At 47.1% G+C, this 15,967-nt stretch overlaps 3 protein-coding genes across 5 annotated transcripts; 1 reads left to right on the forward strand and 2 right to left on the reverse strand.

Annotated features, from left to right (window-relative positions):
• Positions 1–2,139: 2,139 nt before the first annotated feature.
• On the reverse strand, positions 2,140–5,292 carry LOC4804042 (uncharacterized). The gene is made up of 2 exons (XM_015184074.2): positions 5,170–5,292; positions 2,140–3,717 (listed from the first exon to the last, which is right to left on the reverse strand). Exons 1-2 carry the CDS (start codon positions 5,171–5,173, stop codon positions 2,309–2,311), a joined length of 1,413 nt encoding a protein of 470 aa, XP_015039560.2. The 5' UTR covers positions 5,174–5,292; the 3' UTR covers positions 2,140–2,308.
• LOC26532284 (uncharacterized) lies at positions 3,812–5,303 on the reverse strand. 2 transcript variants are annotated; one of them, XM_015184076.2, is made up of 3 exons: positions 5,170–5,302; positions 4,990–5,022; positions 3,812–4,786 (listed from the first exon to the last, which is right to left on the reverse strand). In XM_015184076.2, exons 1-3 carry the CDS (start codon positions 5,171–5,173, stop codon positions 3,927–3,929), a joined length of 897 nt encoding a protein of 298 aa, XP_015039562.1. In that variant the 5' UTR covers positions 5,174–5,302; the 3' UTR covers positions 3,812–3,926. The 2 variants fall into 2 exon arrangements, with proteins under 2 accessions (XP_015039562.1, XP_015039561.1); XM_015184075.2 differs by lacking the exon at positions 4,990–5,022 and having other exon boundaries at positions 5,170–5,303.
• A 689-nt stretch (positions 5,304–5,992) lies between these two features.
• Positions 5,993–8,095, forward strand: LOC6898338 (uncharacterized). 2 transcript variants are annotated; one of them, XM_015184077.2, is made up of 4 exons: positions 5,993–6,162; positions 7,029–7,420; positions 7,482–7,643; positions 7,707–8,095. In XM_015184077.2, exons 1-4 carry the CDS (start codon positions 6,129–6,131, stop codon positions 8,004–8,006), a joined length of 888 nt encoding a protein of 295 aa, XP_015039563.2. In that variant the 5' UTR covers positions 5,993–6,128; the 3' UTR covers positions 8,007–8,095. The 2 variants fall into 2 exon arrangements, with proteins under 2 accessions (XP_015039563.2, XP_002138392.2); XM_002138356.3 differs by lacking the exon at positions 5,993–6,162 and adding an exon at positions 6,553–6,706.
• The last annotated feature ends 7,872 nt before the right edge of the window (positions 8,096–15,967 follow it).

The following is a 15,967-nucleotide window of genomic DNA, read 5'->3' on the forward strand; positions in this document are numbered from 1 at the left end:
GCATGGATTTCCCCTCTGGGGTCGTTTAAGCAGAACTCGACAGATCGGGGGACTAACCGAGACGAAATCTGTATCGCGTGCGAAAACCGTGATTCATCCGTTTCTCAGGTGTTCTGTGAAATACCTGCGGATGCGTTCAGGCATTCCCACGTGTGGATCGCGTTTGACAGTTCCGATGACAATCACTTGATTTAGTTTGATTATTTCACCATTCCTGACACCTGTTGAGAGATATTCGAAACTTTTCCAACAGGAATCCTCCATAAACAGAACGAAATCTTATCTGTAAATGTAAGAACGTTTATTATACAATCAAACCACAATAAAAAATTATACGTTTGTACCTTTGACAAGCAGCAAATAGTATTCAATTCAGAGATGTACATACGAGTATTATTTGCAAGCCAGATAAACCGAATTGTCGCAATTTAGACAAGGCGAGTCGAATAGATAATTGCTGCGACAAGGTAAGATCTGGCCTCGTCTGGTGGTGAAATAGTTGTTTTTTGGTTTGGTTTTATTTCCTTTGGGCGAGGTTATGGTTATGACCGCTGTGATGTTTTCCGCTTTGACCGAACGAATGAACGAACTTCCGATTCCAAAAAAACATGCGGATGTTTATAGTACAGTGTGGTGGTAGTGGGGGTAAGCACTGGACAAACAGCCACGTATTGTACCTCATCTGAGAGGAAAGCGTGTCAGTATTTGCCCATCCGATGGGTATTTGTGGTTTTTATTTGTCTTTCTTTTCTACACTCAGATGTTACCTGTTCGAGATATCATTCTTATACAAAGCTGCGACGCCTATATTCTAAATTAGCATGCCACGATTCTCAATATATCAAAGGGATCTCAGATAGCAGAGTTATAAACTCCCGAAATTCAGTCAATTTCAGGCGATATTCAGGGTCAAGCAACGTGTGTCAACGCTCTATTCTCTATACTCTATATTCAAAGAGGTCAAAGAGGCAAAAGCTGTTGTCATGTCCCCATGTTATAGTGAAATTGCACAGAAGATGTAAACGAGCTTTCGGAAGCTTTCATCAAGAAATCGTTTCCGCCCAGCTGAACACTGGGAAGTTCCAAACATACATAGATCAAAGCTTTCCCAAGAATGAAGTGCAATTTATAGAAATCTCCAGAGTAATTGTACATTGTACACGCATACATATATGAGCTATAATTTGCCCCGTTTTTTTTGGAGTGGACGTACACAAAACAAAACAAAGCGTGACGCAGACGCACATTCATTTTCTCTTTCCAACTCTCCTTCTTCTTTTCGTTACATGCATCTCTTCGCCTTAAATAAAATCCCCAATCCGTTTAAAGAAGCCTTTGTTAATAACGAGTATTTATGGGATGATCATTAGCTGCATTTTGGCGGTATGTTCTGTATATTTTATCGAAGTTCTTCCCCGAAATGTTAAAATTGTTGCGTTTCTAGAGTTTCAACAAAATGCTAATTCGATTTCTTTAAAATTTAATATTATAATATATAAGAATAATTGATAATATCTATTCTCTGTTCCTGTTTTTGTCAAATTTTTCCGTCATCGCACAATTTTTTTTAATTATTTGAGACTTTTAACGAAGTTTAACGAAGTAACAGCCGCGAAAATTTAAAATTTTGCTCAGAATGCTAGCGATGATATATTTTCAAGTGATTTATTTTTAATAATATCGATATTTTTTGACTATTTTTTAACAGAAGTTTTTATTCAGTTTTTTTTTGAGTGGATTTCTTTGCTAGCTATTAGTGTAATTATTGGTAGATGATTGTGGGATTCTAGAACCAGGCCACGAACCCAACAAATATGAATGCGAAATTCTATTGCGTGAAGTATGGAATTAGTAATCTACTAATGTAGTCCATAGCTAGGAATCTACAGGTGCAGCTATTATCTATTGATATCCACTCTATAGACTGATAACGTAATCAATAAATGTTTGTGATTACAGACATAATTATGATACACCAAATATATTGGCATTTCTTTGTTTTTTGGCAGCAATTTCATATTCATATTCCATTTGGGATCCATGTCCATCCATCAGAGAGGTTCGATAAGGTTTCAGATACCCAAAACAGGCATCGCGTGATTCACGACTTGGAACAAAAGCATCAGTCACGTTTTCATCGCTGATTAACTCAAAGGGTGAATAAATATAATTAGTGAAAGGACATAATAGATAATAAATAAATGAGACAAAGTATATAGTAAGGAAATGTGGGTAGATCCTTTCGTAGAGGTAGGTAGCTGCTCTCGATTCGTTTAGGTAGTTTCCGTTTTTGGATCAATATCGATGCTCAGTAGACCAGGCGCATGGCCTGCTGGCTGTGGTAGAGGTCACTGCGGACCAGGACCTCGTAGCTGCTGATGCGGATCTCCTGGCCGCCAAACGGGATCTGGAGGCAGCGATTCGACTGCTGGAGCACACCGGGCGTCAGACTGCCACAGTAGTGGGCGCGTCCAACGTACAGGGGCTCGCCTCCGGGTGACCTTCCCGCCATCACGGCGCCGGGGGCAATACTGCCTTCATAGGCGCGCACCCAGTGGTACTTTCCTTGCCCCAGCAGCACCTGGTACGTGGGCTCCAAGATCTCGCGTCCGCCGTGAGCGATGTACGCACATCCCTGGCTGGCAACTGCCTTGCCCGGGACGTGGACACCTGCATAGTAGGCGCGGCAGACGAGCAGCTGCTCCATGTTGCTGTCGTGGCCTCCGATGACGGCCTCCGGAGAGTAGAAGTAGCCCGGACCAGCGGTCACCCAGACGTCGTAGCCACTTTCGTAGCCGTAGGATGAGGACACTCCATACGCCGGAGGGGCATACTCGGCCGGAGGGGCATACTCGGCCGGAGTGTAGGAGGAGCCGGCAGCTCCGTAGGAGTCCATGGGTGGCTTGTACGTCTCCGCTGGTGTATATGATGGTGCGACGACAATTGGAACCGGAGCCACTGCCGCGGGGGTGAAGGAGGGTGGTGGCGGTGGGGGTTGCTGGACAGGTGGCATCACTAAAACACCGCCCGGTGGCGGTGCATGTGCGGGACTGGGCATCACAAGGACTCCCCCCACCGGCGGCAGAGGATCAGGAGTGGGCGTATAAGCTGGTGGCCTGTCGGTCATTGGGAACGGCATTGCGGCCAGATGCGGATACTTATACGGCTTCTCAACCACAGGCGGAGCGGGGGTAGGTGGATACGGGGGCGGCGGCGGTGTTAGTGGACACTTCTCCAGCTCCTCCGGCGGCGGCGGCGGTGGCAGCTGCCAGCCGGGCACAACCCTCCTCTCCTCCACGAGGATCTCGTACGAATCCAGCCGGCGCTCGGCCCCGCGAAAGGCGATAAAGAGAGCCCGATGGACGGAGGATATTTTGCCGATGATCAGGTGGCCCTCGTAGTGGCCGCGGCCAATGTAGACGGGCTGGTCCAGCGAACTGCGTCCGCAGAGGACGGCGTTCTCGGGTATGACGTGGTCGTAGCATTTAACCCACACCAGGTTCTGACCACAGAGCATCTCGAAGATGTCCTTGGGCAGCGCCTCGCCGCGATTGGAGACGAATCCGATCTGCTTGGAGGGCACCACCTTGCAGACCATCATGTCGCCTTCGTGCTCGGCCCGGCCCACGTAGATCATTGCGCCGTCCTCGTCGTTGCCGCCTACCACAGCGTCCTCAGGGATGGAAGAGTAGGCCGAGGACTGTACCCATTTGTAGGCTGAAACGGAGGAGAGTACGGCGAGGTTAGTACGGGTTGGTAGAGGAGACGCCTCAAGGGTCAAGGATAAGGGTAAGAGTAAGGGCAACCAGGGTTTCTTTAGGTTAGCAAAGATGGGATTTTATTGGATAAGTAACGCAGGGTTACAGGGTTTAAACTTAGTTCAATACTAAATGCAGTTCGTGGCTTAACGGTCCGGGGATTCGCATTCACTGCCTGCAGAGCACTTCGTACGAGTCGAGACGGATCTCCCGGCCACCGTACGGAATGTAGAGACAGCGCTGGCGCGACGAGATCAGACCCGGAGTCAGGCTGCCCTGATGGTGTCCGCGGCCAAAGTAGATGGGATCTCCATTGCGGGCACGACCCGTCGAAACGGCATTGGGTGGAATGCCGTGATGTTGGACATGGATCCAGACGTATCCGTAGCCGGTGAGCACCTCGTATGTAGGCTTCTGGAACTCGTAGCCTCCGTAGCAAACGTAGGCGCATCCCTTGCTCGGAATCACCTTGGCTGGGAGCATCTCGCCCTCGTGCATGGCCCGTCCGGCGTAAATGGGAGTCCGGTCAGAGTCATGGCCAGCGACAACAGCTCCAGGCGGAGTGTAGGCGGGCGAGGCCGAAACCCAAACGTCCCGCTGCTGGTAGATCAGGACCTCGTAGGTGTTGATGCGCACCTCCTGGCCGCCGAAGGGGATGTAAAGGCAGCCGTGCGAAGGATGCACCTTGCCGACGCTCAAGCTGCCGGCATGGTGACCCCGTCCCACGTAAAGGGGCTCGCCGGTGCGTGTAGTACCACTGCGAACCGCATTGGGCGGCACACCACCGCTGCAGCTGGGCACCCAAGCAAAGCCCTGTCCAACCAGCACCTCGTAGTGGGTCTTCGAGTGTTCCGCTCCACCATAGGCCACATAGGCACAACCCTTGCTGGGAATGACCTTGGCAGGCAGGTTTTCGCCCTCGTGGAAGGATCGGCCCACATAGATGGGGCTGCGATCCGAGTCGTGGCCACCGATGACAGCGTAGGGTGGCAGTGCGGCGTATGGAGTTGAGTGCACCCAGGTGTGTTCTGCAAGGAGAGGACCAAAGGAACCGATAAGCTTTGACTGCGCGATAAGATAACACTATGTTCTTTCTTTTTTGTTCCTATATACTCAAGGGTGCCGTGTATTTCGACAATGAATTGCTATTCATTGGTTGGGGAATCGGTTGGGGGAGGGGGGTTTCTACATATTCTACGAAAACTGGGTTGACTGGGCGCACTCGTCCTACCAATGCTCACAACTGCTCCTGGCTGCACGGCGCCTGGAAGAGTGCAAAGAAAAGCGGAGAACCAAACAGGAGAGAAATTTACTCAAGTCAGACACAGATCTGTGGGATGGGTGGGGGGTGTTTTTCGACTTTGATCCGAACTTTTAACCGATTTTTGATGCAACTTCTCATGGTACATACCCATTTTGATTTTCTGTAGATATGGGGGGAGGCGTTCCTCTGTATAAATGGAATACTTTGTACGATATATAGTCCGTCTTCTGGCGTTGACTTTTTTTGATCGAAGCAACTTCACAGCTTGAGGTATGTTTTTCCACTGAGAAATTGGTCAGTAGCGGAGTGGCGTTAAAACTGCGCACCCCAGCCAAGTTGATTTATCGGCTTTTCTTATCAACGAGCTTTTTTTATGTGTAAATAGCCCTATCATATGGGGTAGGTACATACATATGTACATATATCTGAATAGGAAGGAGCATTTGTGCGCAGAGTACGACAATAGGTATTGATAGTGAGGCCTTGATTTCTGCGCTTCGATATCTCTGGTATTTTCCTGTTCTTGAAAAGCTCAAGTATCACGCATATTGTACTATGTCCGGGAATGAGTCATTAGTCGCTGGGCCCAGAGAGATTTTCCCTCTGTGATGGGGAGGGTGAGGGTACAGAAAGCGAAAGCAGGTGTTCCATTTCAATGAATCCATAAAACAATATGACAACATGCCAGTAGCAAATATGTATTGTCGAAAAATCCCCCGAAACAATATTGCACAAAAGTTGATTAGCCTTTATCTAGACGAAAAGGTGCGAAAGGTTCATATATACATGCATATGTACTCTCCAGATATTCTGTGACGAATGATGACGCATTCATAAGGAAGTATATTCCGACAGGATTTGTATTCAATGTTATTCGTAGACAAAAAGTTGACTCCACCACAGTGGGTTGTACTTCCTTATGGAAATCAGATATTTTTTGAGTCAGAAAGTAGGCCTTTTCCTCCTGTCTAAATTTAAGTCTCAACAGAGAATCTCAAAAGTTTCGGCCCTGACTTTCAAAATCCAGATGTATAAGAAATAGACACAGAAACTAACCGACACCCCATCCCATTTCGGCCCTAAAAATTTCAAAATTTTTCCCCAATATGTATTCCCAAGAAATCTGCGAAATGGCCAACCGTAAGTATATATATCTGAGCGACAAAATTCAGGGTTGAGGCACGGACATACGTGTTCATGAGGAGAGGTACACTTTACGAGCTTATTGATCGAAGTTATTTTCGACTAACGGCGATAAGATTCCCGTACCAGGCCAATCGCTCATAGATAAGGGCCAAAAATCTATACACATCTATATACATCTATAAATATATACAATGTATATATATATTTATATGATATATAGATGGATTGAATAATGACTGCTTCCTGTTAGATGATGGTATCTTGAAGAAGCAGAGATCCCCATTACATTGCACTGTTTACCACAAAACACAGTGACACAGCGACCGCATGGGCCCTATGACTTTGACTAAGATATCTTATCAAAGTCAGTTAACATTGCCGGCCGATAAGGAAGCAAAAGACCGCCGGCACAACAGCTTTTAAAACGCAGCTACAGCCACGACTGCTAGCCAGTCATTAAAATCAGCCCGTACTGCACGGTCCCTACCCTACGCTCTCTTTTTGAAGAAATAATCCTACAATCAACGACACACCATGGGTAAGGTTTGACTGGTAGATTTCCTGCGAAAAGTGCTTCAAAATAAACCGACGAATAAGTGCCGAAGAACCATCGATACCAAGTTCAGCTGACAGTGAAAATCCCCTGGAGCTTCGGTGGCTTTCTCATAGATCTTACGATTTCACACCCCGTGAGATAACAGACCAAGTTCTTGTTATTAATGTGCGAGGGGTGTGGTGTAGAGTGGCAGGCCGACTGTACACATCAGCAGTCAAAGAACCGGGCTGGGCTGGGCTGTAATCAGTAAAATATATTTAGACAAACGTCAGGTCTAACCTTGGTCATCATTTTCCCTCTGCAGACCACACCTGGATCAGCCGCAACGTCTTCGACCAGCTGCCGCCCTGCGCCATCGTCGCCGGACACGACTCGGACAATGATCCCATCTATGTGGGCCGTGCCTACCACAACGGAGACATGCTGCCGGCCAAGGTTATTCCCAACAAGAACCAGGCCTATGTGGCCTGGGGCGGCGAGGAGATCAACAAGCACGACGTAGAGATCCTCACCGGCGACCACTACGTCTGGATCCCGGCCAGCGGCGGACACGTTCCTCCTTATGCCCTTCGCGTGGGTCAGACCTCCGATGGAGAGCCTCTGTTCATTGGCCGCGGCTACTTCCAGGGCAGCCTGACGCCCGGCAAGGTGCATCCCTCGCACCACTGCCTGTACATCCCCTTCGGCGGAAAGGAGGTAACTATCCCGCAGTCGTCTCGAAAGGAGCCATCACACTCACGTATTCCTTCGCTTACAGCACAGCCTAGAGGCGTACGAAGTGCTGGTCCAGCCGGAGACATGGATCTCTTCCTCCGGTGGCCATATCGTGCCCGGAACAGTCCAGGGCGGACACGACACCGATGGCGATCAGATCTTTGTGGGCCGTGCCTACCACGAAGGTGATTTGCTGCCAGCCAAGGTATGAAAGCATCCAAGCCAGCTGCAATCCACATCCCTAATGCCTTTCTTCGTTCCGTTGCAGGTGGTTCCCAACAAGGGCTGCGCCTACGTGGCATACGGCGGCTCCGAGCACGTCAAGCACGACTTTGAGCTGCTGGCCGGATACGGCTATGGCTGGGTTCCTGACAGCTTTGGCAATGTGCCACCAAATTCCATCGTCTGTGGCCGCACCTCGGAGGGCGAGAACCTGTACATTGGCCGCGGCTACCACAGCGGCAGCCTGACTCCCGGCAAGGTCCATCCGTCCCACAGATGCCTATACATCCCCTTCGGTGGCGAGGAGGTGCGCCTAGATGCCTATGAGGTCCTCGTCAGGGGCTAAACGGTGTTTTCTTTAATTTGGTATTTCGTCAGCAACAATATTTATATTCCATCAGTCACAAAATAAACTTTGATTCATTGAAAACTCAAGCCAACGAAACAATTCTTAGCTTGGTTCTCACGATGTTCAGTGGAGAAAACATTTTGTGGATTTGATTACACCAGAGGTCGTTGGACAGACTTTACCCCTTGAAGAAGGTCTAGACTCCAGAAGAAAAAAAGTTTCCAAAGATTAAAGCGAGTGCATTGCTGGATGTGGATAAGGAGTACCATATAATGAGCAACGAATATCTTATACGTATGTACATATGTATGTATGTATATACATATAGAAAAAAGTGTATTCCTCTCTACAGAAAAAGATCCACCAAGAAAGCTGAGTACCAAAGCGCAGATAGATATATTCAGTGGATAATCAGATCCCTCGAGATTGAGTCTGCAACTGAAATCGCTCACTGTTTTCTATAGCTACTCAACTGTTTGGAGATCCGATCGATCCATCCCCATCGTATGCTTCACTTTGTTGAGCTTTCGATGAGCTTTCGAATGGAACTCTACATGGCATGTAGAATGACACGTATGCACGTAGAGTTACTCGCATCCGTCGGATACTTACGAGTATATACTTTTCTCTCTTTCTCACCCTTGAACCGATTGATTCCATTCGTTTGGCTACCAGAGTATAACGATAGCCGTTCTCCGATTTGCTCGCTCGTTTTCTCTTCGGAACAACTCTCTCGTGATTGGTGGTGGTTTGAACGAGCGTCGAATTCAATTGGCTGTGGTGGCGATACGCTGTGGACGTACAACATGTGGCAAGTAATAAGTGGCCAAGCCAAGAGGCGTGTATCGCTCACCGCATTAATTGCGTTGCATTGGTTCCTGGAAGGCCAAATAAGAGGAACACACACCCCACATCAGGCTTCACATCGGCATATTCATCGTATTCTGCACTTGGTATTCATGCCAAGAAGCATTTCTTATGGGTCTTACGCTCACGAAACTGGTTTTCGGATGGAACCACATATTGGGCCTGTAAATACCGTCGCTTCTGTGCTTCTGACAACAACCATTCAAACCGGCTCCAACGAGACTCAAAAGGAAGAACGGTTCGCAGTATCAGGACAAGAAAAGATTTATTGATCGAAAAATTACCGATTTTTGAGCTTTATAAATAGAAATAGATTCATAGAAACTTGTTATTACCCTTTTGTCTGTCTTCTATCTCACATAAAGCATAGAAATCCGATGGGTCACGGCACTATAACATCTAGCCGTAGTACGATAGATAGCCCAAAATATTTAGAAAAGCATTTTATTAACTGTAGTTGATTAGCTTTATTATGGTAGTGCTTCCAGTGGAATTTTTTGTTTATTTTTGTTATCTTTCTTGAATGGATCTCACTTCCTTTCTTGGGAGAATAAAAGGACTGCCTAAGTGCCAAAGAGTGCTTATGAGAGGCACCATTTTGGGAGTCGGGAACTTATGTAAAGGATAAGACCAGATGTTAAAAACGCTAAGTACTACTTAATCATTGCTTTAAGGGTATTTTTCAGTATTTTTTTTTTGTATTGCAAAATGGTAATTACTCAATTAGCTGATTGAAAGCTTTTTTCTTGGATTTGCGGTTCTCCTTGACTCGAAAAAAAACTTTGGGTTGGCTTTAAACTTGAGCAGCAGCAGGAAAAACCCATTCACATACAGAGAAAGGCATTTATAAACCCTACATAAACGAAATAAACCCATGTAGCACACTCCATTGCCTCCAAAAAAGCCCCACAGCCAATATAAATTCTTATAATTTAATTTTGCTATTGAAAAACGCATACACACACATGGATGTGGGTACGGGTATGGACACAGATAGAACCCCCGCCTCTGAAGTATTGTATCCATTTAGCTGAAAAGATATTAAAAAGCAACTGTGATGCTATCAGAGACCACATCCCAGTGAAGCTTCCTTTGGCCGTGCCGCCGCGCCGCCAACCCTCGAATAACTGTGAAAATGCTCGGAATTCCTGCCCCGAGCAACAACAGCGACAACAGCATCGAGGAATATCAGTTTCTACAGAGGAATGACAAAATTTCGCCTCCGGTCTGTCATTGTAGCTGTATCTGTGCCGCCTAGCAGCGTCGTCTCGGATGGTGTGTGGAGTGTGGTGTATGGAGGGGAGTGCGTTGAACGCACACACACACACACACACACACAGAAAAACATCGGTTTTCTACCCACTCATACAATACATAGTCTCATAGTACATAGAGAGGAAGTCTTATGTACTCCGAGCCGCCGCACAACAAATGCGATACAATTAGTTGCTGGAAAGCCAAAGTACGATTCGATGCTGCCGCCTCTACATAGTGGTGTGGATTGGAGTGGTGTGTGCGTATTCGTGTGCCTGTTGTACTGGAAGGGTGGGTTCGGTTCGGTCCGGTCCGTTCGTTGCGTTCGCTCCTCTGCCTCTGGCTGCGTCGCTGCTTGGAGTGAAATTTCTTTGAGCTGGGCAGCGTTTAAGCGGTGCCCTGTAGTATGAGGGTTGCAGGGGTGGGGGAATAAAATAAACACATAGTATATACGAATCGAGAGAGCAAAACGGAATCGAGAATGGTACATGCATAAAAATGGAAATGTGCGACTACGCTTTGTTAAGCCCTCAGCAGCAGCGGGCCAAGGCAGCGGTGGGCGTTTCGGTACATAAAACGACACCGAAACCGAAAACCTTTCTCGAATTTAATACCAAAAACGGCCTCCTATCCAATGCACTGAACTGAAACGTCGACTGCGATGCCAGCGCCAGCGCCAGTGCCAGCGCCAGCTTTTGGACAAAGCTTGAGCAGAGACCGTTAGTTAGTTGCCAGGGCTGCTGTATCTCTGCTGCTCGTCTAATTAGTTTTTGGCGTCTAAAAATAGAGACGATATTTAATTTCCGAAGGGGGGCTGCTCCGGCACAAACATAACACATTTCATCTGGCGCTTCAGTCCCCGTCCCGTCCCCGGCTCCAGTCCGCTTATGCGTGATAATTCAATTAGGAATGTGTGAATCAGCAGCAGCAACAATCAGCGGCAGCCAGCAGCCGCAGCAGCACCGAAGTGCAGCGGAAGCAACGAGAGAAAAAGAAACAGAAACAGAAACAAGAAACTCGAAAAAAATTGTCCCACCAAATGCTCTTTCCAAAACGCAACCTCAATAGAAACGCAAGACCAAAGAGGAACGACGAAGCGGAAGGAGGGAGAAGGGAGAACGAGAAAACCATGTCCATGTTGCATGCAACCCTGTTTGTACATAAAAATAGCGGTCGAGGCAGGCCACGGACGCCAGCCGAGGCAGAGAAACACAACTGGCAGAGGCAGAGGCAGTGTCAGTGGCAGCGGCCGTGGCAGAGAGGTAGACGTAGCTGTAGCTGTTGTGGGTCTATGGAGCGGAGGGACGTGGTGCGGGGCATTATGTGCGCAGCTTGTGCGCCTCGAAAATACATATTTCAGCATGAAGCATGGGTATGGGACACTGAGTGCGCAGGGGTGTCGCGCCGAAGGGATCGCTACTGGCGAAAGGGGGCTGTTTTGGTGAACTGCTTGCATCGCAATCGTTTAACTAAATCCAAAAGGGGACGTGTAAATGCTATGAAATGCTCTAACCCCCTCTGGTAGACGCCCCTGTGTGATGTCTTGTCTCTTGCAGTTTGCTGTGAGCACATACAACTTTATGTACACACGAATGCCATGTACAGCATTCGCTGCACACTATGTACACATGCATTTATGTAGGTAGAACGCTGGTACGCTCGTATGTACTCAAGTGTGTGCGATAGTGTCGAGGACGTTAACGTCCGACCACCGACAACAGTAACAGCAGCTACGGCTCCAACAGAACGAACTCCAACAACAACTACGGTCACATTACCAATTTAAATTCCCATCCAATGTCCGGCACGTAACGAATGTGAGCAGCACACACAGCGCTGATAGAAGAGGGACCGAGAGAAAAAGAAGAGTACTTAATGAGCATTGCCAGTTGAACGAATGCGTAGCAGAGAATATACATTCAAGTATACATATGTACACATACATATATAGAGTATGTACTCATGTACATGGCTATGTGTGTGTGTGTGTGTTTGTGTGCTATCAAATTAGGTTCGTTTGCTGCCTTTGGGCCGTGCTTGCTTCGTCTACTTTTTTGTCCAAAAGCACCCTTGTGCCGCCACTGGCGTCCCTTCTGCTTCATCCTCCCCTCCCCACACTTCTTCTGCTCTTTCTTTTCTGCTGTTGAAGTGGGCGTGAGTGTATGCGTGCTGGTGTGTGTGCGTGTGAGCCTGCTTATCGACTATGTAAACCGCACGGCTCACTGGCTCTGCCCCCGCTGCCGCTGCCGCTGCCGCTGTCGCTGCCGTTGCCGTTGCCATCGTCGTGGCTGGGGCTCGCTCGCTGTCGTCGTCATTGTGGTTACCGTTTCATATAGGCCAGGCGGCCAGGATCGCCTGAGTGGTTTAAATAGTACCAAAGTGCTACCCTTACTCCTCCCCTTCCGAGGCACGGTGCTCACCACCACACCCCTGTCAAAATGCTGTGGCATGCTGATAATTCAATAAAAAATTGAGGCAAGAGTTGATGAGTTGCTCCTGCAAATTGTGGATGGTACGGTAAATACACAAGCACACAAAAGTACGTGCAGCAGTGCGTATGTGTCTGTGTGTGTGTGTTTGCCTTTTTCGGTACGCTCGTGTGGCTCTCAACCAAAAACACTCGACATCCTCCCTGCCAAAGCGGAGGGGAATGGAGCGTCAAAGGCAAAGGCAGAGGCAGAGAACCACTCGCAAATGGCAACGTCATGCAGCTGTCCCGCCACAGCACAGCATCCATCGCCACCACCCCATGGATGCCACCCAGTCGTAACTTCATTTGCAATGCAAACAGCAAAGCTCCCACTCAGAAAGCGGCAGGGCAAGACAGAAGGGGGGACGTTGGGTAGCGCTGCTTGTGTAATCAACTAATTACAGCAGCCACCAATGTTGGCGCCATTAAGGCAACGCCAGCTCACGAAGGCCCCCAACTCATTTATCTAATGTTAAAGTGACTTTTAAGACCCAACCTCATCGCATCTCACCTCAGAGACAATTGAGTGGCTCTCCGCCAGACCTCTCTGCCACTCAAATCAATCAATGTGCCGTCCCCCAATAACAGAACCAGAACCAGAACCAGATCCAGATCCACTCAACACCCCCTTCCATGACTGAGGAAACTTTACCGTTCTCATAACTTATGCCTCCCCTGTCGGTCCGCACTCGCTCGTTTAGCAATTCGCGCAGTTATTATTCCTATTTCCGGTTCAGGATTTTCGTTGATTTTTCGTCTTGTGTTTGGGTCCAGTCCAAGCCCCGAACTCTGGCGTCTCTCTGACGCACCGCAACCTCTACCGATCCCTCCTCTGCCGTACCGTTCTCGGCATCAGTAAACAGTCTACCAAACCATTCTCCTGCGCTGGTAAATTGATACTTTTTTTTTACTTTTGGGGTTCGCATTTTTTCAGAGCACGCAAAAAAAACAGAATAAGAAACAAGTCAGGGAGACAACTTGAGATTCGGTCGTGACGACCGTCCATCCGTCCATCCGTCCCATCCATATTCATAATGGCGCACTAATTGGATCTTAATGCTGGCATTTTATTTGATTACACGACTGAATTATGTCTGATAAATCAAATTAGTGAGTGACGGCCAACGAATCGAGGGAAAGTGTTGCCGGACTTACGCGACAGTGACACCCTCAAAGTAAATTCGCGAAATTATTTAATTGAAACAGGGTGGTGTGGTGTGGACACTGACTCTGACAAATTCGCGTGGTGCATTTGTAAGTGATACCCAAATTTATTGGATCATTTTCATTAGAAGACAAACAAAGCTTCGATGGGGATGGCAGTCGGTATTGGAAGATTAATTTCAGCTGAAAAAACAGAGTGTTAATGATAAAATGGATCGACAAAGCGATTGCTTCAGCGATAATTGATAAACTAGAGCTTTCAAAGCTGATGATTAGTAATACAGTTGAGCTTCCCTAAGACGAAAGTCTGTAACTGGAGGTTTCTATATTTCGAACTATATTTAGTTAAGTTATCACATATCACGGATCAGCCCGGTTGAACAGGCCAAAGTACTGCCTCATGCAAGAAATGGATATTGAAATGATGTCCGATTCATATAAGCGCATGACAAAAGCATGCCACAAGAAGTGCACCCCACAGCGCGATTCGGAGTCGTATTTGGGTGAGTGTTGCAAGTTATACCTTTCGTGAGCTCTTTGGCCAAAATGTGACCCGTGTTACAGGAAAAGGGAGACGGTCTGCATCTACCGCTGTGTGGCCAAATTCCTGGACATTCTTGAGAAGATTGGCAAGAAGCTTATAAAGTATAAAGTCCACAAAACACCATTTCCAACTTAGCCAAATCGTATTATTTCCTACAATATGTCGTTAAAGGACCATGCATAAACCACACAAATCTAACCAATACATAACACTGTGTGTAAACCTGACAAGCTCATTGTTCAAACTTAATCACTTCATCGCGACATCGCTGACAACATTGTCCCCACATCTTCAGGTCTATTCTCCTACGAGCTCTCGTCCATGGTGTCCAGCTGGCTGTCCCGGGCTGGCGACAGGCAGCAGCTTCATCCATGAGATGCAGGTCCATGTAGATGTTATCACTGCAAAAACCTGCAGGTCCTGATGAAGACAGATTGGATTCCTATTCAAGTTCAGCATGTGCAGAAAATGCAGCTCTTGCAATTGGGAGCGAGTGGGCAGTTCATCGATTATGTTCTCATTGAGGCATACGAATAGCTTCTGACCTGGCCTCCGGAAACCCCTCCAGCTTATTGAAGTCCAAGGTGAGAGATTGGTAATGGTAGAGGGAATCTGTAAGTTAGATAATCAGTACGGCACCAGTACGGTATTGTCACCAAATGAGTTCAGCAAATACTTTTGTTAGTTTTTTAGTTTGTTCTGATTCAGAAAGAAATTTGGTAGTGGGAGAGATTCAACGAGGACTTCTTGCTGGTGGTTTCTCACAGTTGTCCAGCACTGGTGTGAAAAAACTGGAAATTCGTCTCCCTTAGGTTAAAAATCTAGTCTTATTCAGATAGATATTTTTCAAAACAGGTCGTTAAAGGTCTGGTCTGATGGAAAACTCCACTTTGTACTCTTTGGATAACAATGTCTCGACTTATGGAAGTTCAACTGTATTTACTAACAATTGGCTAATTTCGTTTAATACAACGCAGTTACTTTTAATAGAATGCATTCCCGACCAGCCCTCCGTGTGATTAATGAATTCAGATAAAATAACATGGGAAAACGCTCCACAAAACAGCTCTCCCCCTGCATCAAGCCCCCTCAACGGCTCACATGGCGACAGACGGATACAGTTGCCAACAACATCAGCAGCAGAAAGCGACTTTAATTGATTTGATAACAAAAGTTGGCTCTCCTGGCAAAAGTTTTGTTGGCCAGCTACAAGGGCGCACGACCAGGTCCTTCTCATTGAAATTTGTTCTGTCGCCCATGAGGGTTCTTCAATAACGATTTATGTGCCTAACATTTGTTACATAATGCCGATAAATTAAGGCAACGACTTTTCCGACAGCGACAGGTTGAATCGTTCATCAGATGAAATTTAATTAGCAATCACACGGCTGTCTGTCGATTATATGCTCTGCAAGTTGACTTGACTGATGGATGAATGATCGATGTGGTAATGAATGTGTGGTGGCGCCGAGAGTAATAACTGAATGTTTCATAAACATTACAGAAAAGACTCTCCTGCTATGCATCTACCTGTCGGAAAATGCTAATGTGTGGCCCAGTATCTGGCTAACCTGTAGACCGATTCCCCTTATAGATTACCATTATTTTATACCGATTTGGGTCCAATTCGATAACAAGAGATGGTCTGTCACTAGAAGC

This window comes from Drosophila pseudoobscura, chromosome 3 (assembly GCF_009870125.1).
Source record: "Drosophila pseudoobscura strain MV-25-SWS-2005 chromosome 3, UCI_Dpse_MV25, whole genome shotgun sequence".
Classification (NCBI taxonomy): domain Eukaryota; kingdom Metazoa; phylum Arthropoda; class Insecta; order Diptera; family Drosophilidae; genus Drosophila; species Drosophila pseudoobscura.

Coding starts and splice junctions, on each gene's coding strand:
- LOC26532284 (XM_015184076.2), bottom strand. Junction 4,787..4,989: donor AGGAGCAGTTGTGAGCATTG/GTAGGACGAGTG, acceptor CTCTCCTTGCAG/AACACACCTGGGTGCACTCA.
- LOC6898338 (XM_015184077.2), top strand. CDS start 6,129: ATGTATTCCCAAGAAATCTGCGAAATGGCCAACC. Junction 6,163..7,028: donor AATCTGCGAAATGGCCAACC/GTAAGTATATAT, acceptor TTCCCTCTGCAG/ACCACACCTGGATCAGCCGC. Junction 7,421..7,481: donor TCCCCTTCGGCGGAAAGGAG/GTAACTATCCCG, acceptor CTTCGCTTACAG/CACAGCCTAGAGGCGTACGA.